The sequence below is a fragment of the Oncorhynchus mykiss genome, chromosome 7 (assembly GCF_013265735.2).
Source record: "Oncorhynchus mykiss isolate Arlee chromosome 7, USDA_OmykA_1.1, whole genome shotgun sequence".
Classification (NCBI taxonomy): Eukaryota; Metazoa; Chordata; class Actinopteri; order Salmoniformes; family Salmonidae; genus Oncorhynchus; species Oncorhynchus mykiss.
The window spans coordinates 55,045,006-55,053,159 of NC_048571.1; the positions used below are offsets into that span (position 1 = coordinate 55,045,006).

General features: G+C 40.5%; 1 protein-coding gene across 1 annotated transcript; it reads right to left on the minus strand.

The window, feature by feature from the left end:
• Positions 1 to 2,287: 2,287 nt before the first annotated feature.
• On the minus strand, positions 2,288 to 7,782 carry LOC110528006 (60S ribosomal protein L22). The gene is made up of 4 exons (XM_021609774.2): positions 7,648 to 7,782; positions 6,977 to 7,093; positions 4,721 to 4,845; positions 2,288 to 2,474 (listed from the first exon to the last, which is right to left on the minus strand). The coding sequence occupies exons 1-4, from the start codon at positions 7,741 to 7,743 to the stop codon at positions 2,330 to 2,332; spliced, it is 483 nt and encodes a 160-aa protein (XP_021465449.2). The 5' UTR covers positions 7,744 to 7,782; the 3' UTR covers positions 2,288 to 2,329.
• Positions 7,783 to 8,154: the final 372 nt, after the last annotated feature.

The following is an 8,154-nucleotide window of genomic DNA, read 5'->3' on the forward strand; positions in this document are numbered from 1 at the left end:
GTGGGTGTTGCAATGGTGACCAGTGAGCTGAGATAAGGCGGGGCTTTAAATAGCAAAGACTTATAGATGACCTGGAGCCAGTGGGTTTGGCAACGAATATGAAGCGAGGGCCAACCAACGAGAGCATACAGGTCGCAGAGTGTTGGAGGCTATTTTGTAAATGACATCGCCGAAGTCAAGGATCGGTAGGAGAGTCAGTTTTACGAGGGTATGTTTAGCAGTATGTGAAGGAGGCTTTGTTGCGAAATAGGAAGCCGATTCTAGATTTAATTTTGGATTGGAGATGTTTAATGTGAGTCTGGAATGAGAGTTTACGGTCTAACCAGACACCTAGGTATTTGTAGTCCACATATTCTAAGTCAGAACCGCCCAGAGTAGTGATGCTAGGTGCAGGCAGCGAGCGGTTAATGAATATGCATTTAGTTTTACAAGAATTTAAGAGCAGTTGGAGGCCACGGAAGGAGTGTTACATGGCATTGAAACTCGTCTGGAGTTTAGTTAACACAGTGTCCAAAGAGGGGCCAGAAGTATACAGAATGGTGTCATCTGCGTAGAGGTGGATCAGAGAATCACCAGCAGCAAGAGCGACATCATTGATATATGCAGAGAAAAGAGTCGGCCTGAGAATTGAACCCTGTGGCACACCAATAGACTCTGCCAGAGGTCCGGACAACAGGCTCTCCGATTTGACACACTAAACTCTATCTGAGAAGTAGTTGGAGAACCAGACGAGGCAGTCATTTGATAAACCAAGGCTATTGAGTCTACCGATAAGAAGCCTTGGCCAGGTCGATGTAGACGGCTGCACAGTACTCTTTTATCGATGGCGGTTATATCGTTTAGGACCTTATAAGACACAATATCACTTTTTGCATTTACAGTGCCTTCAGAAAGTATTCATGCCCCTTGACTTTTTCCATATTTGGTTGTCTTACAGCCCAAATTTAAAATTGTATTAAATATATTTTTTCACACAATACCCCATAATGTCAGTGGAATTGTTTTTCAAAATGTTAACAAATTAATAAAAAATAAAACGCTGAAATGTCACGAGTGAATAAGTATTACTGAGGAGTAAAAATGTGTGTAACAATGATTTTTTTAGACTACCTTATCACTGTGCCCCACACATACAATTATCTTTAAGATCCCTCAGATGAGAACTTAATTTCAAACACAGATTTAACCACAAGAGAGGTTTTCCAATGCCTTGCAAAGGGCACAAAAAAGCAAACATGAAGCAAACATGAAGTTATACCACTTTGGATGGTATATCAATACACCTCGCCACTACAAAGACACAGGTGTCCTTCACCATGAGTCCAATCGTGACTAAAATAGTTTAATGGCTGTGACAGAAAACTTAGGATGGATCAATCACATTGTAGTTACCCCACAATTACTAACCTATATATAATTGACAGAGTGAAAAAGAAGCCTGTATAAAAGGAGAGCTTCAAGTTCCTCATCCACACACAAAGTAGTGAAGAAGCCATGACATGACTCTTCCCCCTCAGGTTGTAAAGATTTGACATGGGCCTAGAGTGGTAAGGACATCCCAGTACATCTCTGGGGCCCGAGTTCCCTGCCATCCAAGACCTCTATATCAGGCGGTGTGAAATGAAGGGCCGGGAAATCCTTCGACTCCAGCCACAGACTGTTCTGTTCTCCACTTCATCACAGCAAGCGGTACCAAGTTGCAAGTCTGACACCAACAGACTACTGAACAGCTTCTATCCACAAGCCATGACTGCTCAAAATGGCTACAGACCATTTTATTTTTGCACCGTTTCTACGAACACTCAAAAGGGCCCTACACACTCCATTTGCTCACACATAATATGCACGTATTTATACTGACTAAAACGCACACCCAATCACATAAGCTGATGGTACGGTTTAGCATATCCTGTTGCCTAATCACCGTACCCATATCTACCTCTATCACTCCAGTATCCCTACACATTGTAAATATGGTACCAGAAGTGTATATAGTATGATTGCTTACTTTATGGGTGTGCTTCTACAGCTTGTTTTTTTTTCTACATTGTTATTTTTAGTACTACATTGTTATTGATTACTGCATTGTTGGGTTTAGATTTTGCAAGAAAGGCATTTCACTGTACTTGTGCACATGATATTAACTTGTAAGCACAGAACTCATCCTCACATTATAAAGAATACAGGTTTTCAAGTCTAACCAGCTCATTGCAAAAGTAGTTACAATGACTTCCAAACATTATGCAGATTTAGTCCAAAATCAGCCAATAAAATCCATGGGAGAAGCTTTTGTTCTTTAGACATTTTATTGACAAAAGAAAGCATGGATTTAATCTTCGTCCTCCTCCTCTTCCTCATCCTGGTTGATCTGGAAGTATCGCAGTTCATAACTCTCCTTGGTGTTGGCCACCACACGCAGCCAGTCTCTCAGATTGTTCTTCTTCAGGTACTTCTTGGTCAGGTATTTCAAGTACCTGGCACATAGATGGGCAGTGTCAGCAATTTAAAACACCATTGAAAATGACATTACATTTTGAGTACTTATCAGGCTAGGCCTGGGGTTTATTCTGGATGGTGCAACATAACAGAACGTTCAGATAGAACAGACAATATAACTTGCAGAACCTCAAATCATCAGCTCCATATTTAACCATTCGATCTGCAATGTGCCCCCCCCCACCCCCCCCAAATGCACTCTCCGGGTTCAATTTAGAGCAGGTCTTGGCACCCCCATAACAAATCAGGGATCCCACCTAAGAATTTAACATTTCTATGTGAGACTCCCCCAACAACTGTTAGAGATAGACGTCAGGCACCCCAAGACACTTCAGTCATCTACAAGAGTCAATGTATAACTTAAACCTTGACCCCCCCCCCCCTATTACATAAAGCCTAGATGTACTAAATCACCAAAATCACCATGCATTAATGCTAGTCAAATGGCATTCACATCTTAAGTCAACTGTGAAAACCTGACCAACAAACTGAATCTGTTCAAAATACTGAACCTATCCATATCAGAAGAAAAGGATCAGGGATACATCCAGGGATCTATGTGGAGGGTACAGATGTTAAAAGGCTTGTTTTAAAAAGAGCCCCGTTTGCTTCCCTGCCTGTACTGAAACATCTATATTAGAATACCGTAAAGCCAAATTCACACAGGGAGACGTCCATCAACGAAGTGAAATGTGTGTGCGAGAGTTGCGAGTGTTAATTCACAGACCGCGTAGCATAACCAGCATAATTGTCATGAAAAGCCATAATAAACAGTTGTATCATCTTAAAATCGTAGTAGCCTAAAAGGCACTAAGTAGACCAACTATACATTTAAGATGATGCCGTTGATGCTCGCAGCCCGTCTGTTTTACCTCATTTAGTCCTGTGCATTCCATTTCAAACACGCTCCTTCTCGTGCATAAAAAAATTTAATAAACACATTTTTTTTTCTTTCACACTGCTTGCCATGTGATTCACAAAATTACGACGGGATTTTCTCCTACAATTGTGCCAATTTTCTTCATTTTAGGCTCACAAGAAGTGCCATCCAGAGACATACCAATGGCCACTTCATACTCAGCTGTGTCTTGTATTTTTGTTTATTTTCCTTTTTTTCCCTTCTTTTTTCTCCCTGGCCCATTATTCCCAACATGCCCTCCAATCTAACCCTCAAACCCTTACAAAATAAAGGTTAATAATGAATCAATTAAGCACTAGGCCCACACTGGAGGGGGAAATTTGATTTAAAACAGTGCATTTCAGAGAAAGCAAGCGCCACGATCCCACGGGAAATACACATTTTATTTATATATGAGTACTAACTCTGGTGGCCCTGGTGACTCGGGAGCTGGCTCTGGTGAATGGGGAGCTAGCTGAACAGTGCCTGTCTACTCCCGCGGCGTATTCTGGGGGTTATATTTTTATATATATATATATATATATATATATTAACTAAGAAGTTAAAATATAAAATGGCATGTCCAGAGACTGAAAAGCTAAAAAATAAACATGGGGGGGGAAGAGATTGCACTGAATCAAATTATTAATTGGCAATTATTTACTGCCCGTAAGGGCGGGGTGTCGCTAGTGTTCCATAATTTCCTGCCATGTAGGCCCAAATATAGCTTCAGAAGGTGCTTAAGAATCCATGAATGTCTAAGAGGATACATGGTGACTTGGAAACAACAATGTTACTTTGAGACTGATGAAAGACCTGCTGGAGACCTCGATCAGATCACAGCATCGCATCCCCTTGTGGAAATAAAGCTGACTGAAGTCAAAAATAAACATTGTGCGTTCTCTTAACTTTTTCTACTCATATTCATCTGCCTGTCTAATGATAGTATTTTATGTGAAACACTAATAATCACTTTAAAAGCACTCCTTCAAACAATGAATTAGACTTGGGATAATCTCCAGACTGTCCATCAGGTAAGACAACAGAAAGCCAATCAAAGCCCAACATCGATGGCAAAACCGCAATGAGCAGATAACTATTTGTGCCATGTTGCTTGCTGCCTTCGTAAATGCAATACCACAACACAACTGAAAGCAAAGGACAGTTCCACCTTCCTAATAAAAACAGGTGAAAATGCAATACATGCATAACTGTGGACACAAACCAAGTACCACCATCAGACAACACAACATAAAATGGAAGATGATGTTGCTCGCCACATCACAAGGACAATTCATAATCTAAATTAAGATTTCATTCACATACCTTTTGGAGAATGGCACCTCAGAATTCACAGAGATTTTGCTCTTGCTCCTTTCAATGGACACCACGCCACCACCCAGGTTTCCAGCTTTACCGTTGACCTTGATGCGCTCCTGCAGGAACTGTTCCTGTAGAAGACGAGGCCAAAGGTTGATTTTAGGACAAATATGGAACCATCCCAACGGAATACTACCTGTAATGAATGCTACATACAGCTGCAAATATTCTGTCAATATGAGAACCATAAGTTGAATACCATTTACATTTGAAACATTTTCATTTTGCTATTTTTCTAGTAGCAATTTACAGTTTGTGAATTTTAATTAAGGTAGTTATGTACGATAACCACAGTTATAGTAGCCTAGTCTAGAACCAGGCTTCCCTAATCGGAAAGCCTCCTGAATTCAATGGCAGAAAGTAGCTACAATGGGGTGGAAACCCCATGTAAATCATTAACACCTCAAATGTTAAACCAATCAAACCCCTTGCTTGTGCAGATCTCTAAAAAGGTGCCCACTAGATTAGTGCCATAGGTGCGTGAGGATGGCCAGGAGTACAAAAGTATTGAGTACAAAACAGAATTACGTTTTTCTCCAGGTTTTCCTCCATTTTCTGCAACATTGCAAACTAGCATGCGCAACAACTCTGCAAAATGTGTCCTACCCGGTCGGAAAACAGTGACAAACATTACACGCAGCACCCCTTCTACAGGCATGTGGGGGTATGGGTCTTGAAATGTAACATCCACTGAAAGCTGGCAGACCAGTCGAGCAGTTGACTTACACAAAATTCTACAGACCTCCAAAGGAGGCATGACAACGTCACTTGGAGTTATGGCTACACGAGACTAAGGTCACAGTCACTGGCCATGCATCATTTTTGCAAAGAAGACCTTGCTTTTTTATTGTGAGCTCATTTACTTGTGATTGCCAGTTATTTCATTTTCATCTGATGAAAATCAAGCTATTTTACACCGGATGTGTTTTCCGTGAAGGAAAACTATACTTGCATGTCCCTGATCACTCAATCGTAGCAAAAAAAAACAAAAAACACTTGACTTTCAATATAAAAACACGACCCCTGGACTCTGATGATCCTGCTCCCGCTTTCTCCTGATGTGCTATTTACAAACACGTGACTGGCTCAACTTTGCTGGGGAACTAAGCTTCACAATGTAAAATAATATAACAGGTGAAATAACGCAATCTGCTTTATCTCCTAACGCATTGCACAAGTTGACAGCAGGTATTTAGTTAAATAGCTGAAAATATTAAAACGTGTAGAAAAGCTCAAGTTTCAATGGTATTGAAAAACTATCCCGTATATACAGTATACTGCCCAAGCCTAGAAAACATATTTACCAGCCCTCTAGCTTACCCATTTCCGAGAAACTTTCCTCCCCACTGAAGGCAAATCTATAATACCTTATCAGTCGGTAAGGGTTATAAAATGTTTAAACTATGGTAAAACAAACATTTAAATTAAAATGTTACGAAGTTCACTAACTCCATATTAGGTCCCAGATGGAAGCTCACCTTTATGGAGATAAGAGTGTATTCAGGAAGTGGGATATGAATGTTATAACTCGTACTGACTGGTAAGGCATCCCGGATTATAATTTTGTCTTCAGTGGTTGGAAAAGTTGATCAGAAATAGGTCAACCAGAGGGCTGGTAAATATGCTTTCGGGGATATGGGACGTAGCCTTCAGCGACGGTTGCCCATGTGTACAGGTCTCCTGGAACTAAGAGGCTAATTTGTGACAGGCAATGGGTACATTGCAGCTCATGACTGGAACGAGCTGCAAAAAACCTCACTGGACCGTTTTTACCTCCAAGACTCAATCATGGACACTCTTACTGACAGTTGTGACTGCTTTGCGTGATGTATTGATGTCTCTACCTTCGTGCCCTTTGTGCTGTTGTCTGTGCCTAATAATGTTTGTGCCATGTTTTGTGCTTCTACCATGTTGCTACCATGCTGTGTTGTCATGTGTTGCTGTCTTATGTGTCTCTTTATGTAGCGTTGTCTCGTCGTGATGTGTGTTTTGTCCAATATTATTACTTTTAATCCCAGAACCCGTCCCCGCAGGAGGCCCTTTGCCTTCTGGTAGGCCATCATTTTAAATAAGAATTTGTTCTTATCTGACTTGCCTAATTAAATTAAGGTTAAATTAAAAAATATATATGTAAAATGTCTAGTAATAAAGCATGACATTTAATAGGATATTGCATTTTTTTCTCTAACATAGGCTACTTACGAAGTTGGCAGCATCCATGATGCCATCCTCCACTGGGTGAGTGCAGTCCAGGGTGAACTTCAGGGCCTGCTTCTTCTTCTTGCCACCCGTCTTCGTCTTTTTGACGACCTGCTTCTTCTGTCAGGACATTGCAGAGGGTCTAACGTTATTAACTTCAACATGAAAAATACTGAATGGGACACCATACTGTGTCACTTTAGTATCTAAAGTGCTAGATTGTTTTGAAATTAGCTAACTTGATTGATTTGTGTTATCAAACAGGTCCGGAAATGTTTGGTCGTGACGTGTGTAAACTAACGATGGGACTAGACTTTAGCATATAAATTTGGTAACACATTTGATTAAACATATTTTAAAACGGTCACGAATGTGACTATAATTAGCACGCTAACTTCTAGCTAGTGTATTTCCCGCTGGCTAGCCACCCATCGTTCACGGTTACTACTAGCATTTGCCAACTCGCTAGCTGTGTTAGCTACTATAGCTAAATTGCTACAACGTGGTTCAATGGGTGCAGGCCCAACTGGTAAACAAAGCAATCGATTGGTGCTACAATTCTTCTTTGGAAACACAGATCAATGTGGATTTATTACGTGAACATTAACTACAATAAACGACAGACAAAAAGTGATATACTTAGCTATACAACCTATTTCAACGTGAGTACTCACAATCGGAGCCATGTTGGCCGGCGATTCTTGTCCAGAAAGGAAGAGGCAGGGTTTGCTAAATCCTATATCCGGTCTACATAAATACATGAAATACATGAATCTGTGATAGATTAATCCAGGAGATATTCTATGCCCAGTTTGAGGTATAAGTATTTTGGCAAAAACAGATTAATAATTGTTCTACACTTCGGCTACAGACCATTTTGAGGGTAGTCCAATTCAACAATTATTATTGACAATTAGTATAACTTCAACAGGCATATGTAGGGTACAGGTATCCTCTAAATCCTGTTGTTGCCCAAAATAAAATAGCTTCTCTCTACAATTGAGTCAAAAAGCCTGCCCTCATTTCAATATTTCTGAGACTGCAGCATATGTGTTGGTGGTGATACCCATTCAATCCCTGATTCCTGGTTAACTAAGGGGAGAATATTCTATATTGGGGGGATTTTTCCCCTGCTGACATGGCAACAATATCTGATTTCCCTTTGTCATCTGTGACAGTAT

Coding starts and splice junctions, on each gene's coding strand:
- LOC110528006 (XM_021609774.2), bottom strand. CDS start 7,743: ATGTATTTCATGTATTTATGTAGACCGGATATAGGATTTAGCAAACCC. Junction 4,846..6,976: donor TCATGGATGCTGCCAACTTC/GTAAGTAGCCTA, acceptor CGTCTTCTACAG/GAACAGTTCCTGCAGGAGCG. Junction 2,475..4,720: donor GAGGTGCCATTCTCCAAAAG/GTATGTGAATGA, acceptor TCTATGTGCCAG/GTACTTGAAATACCTGACCA.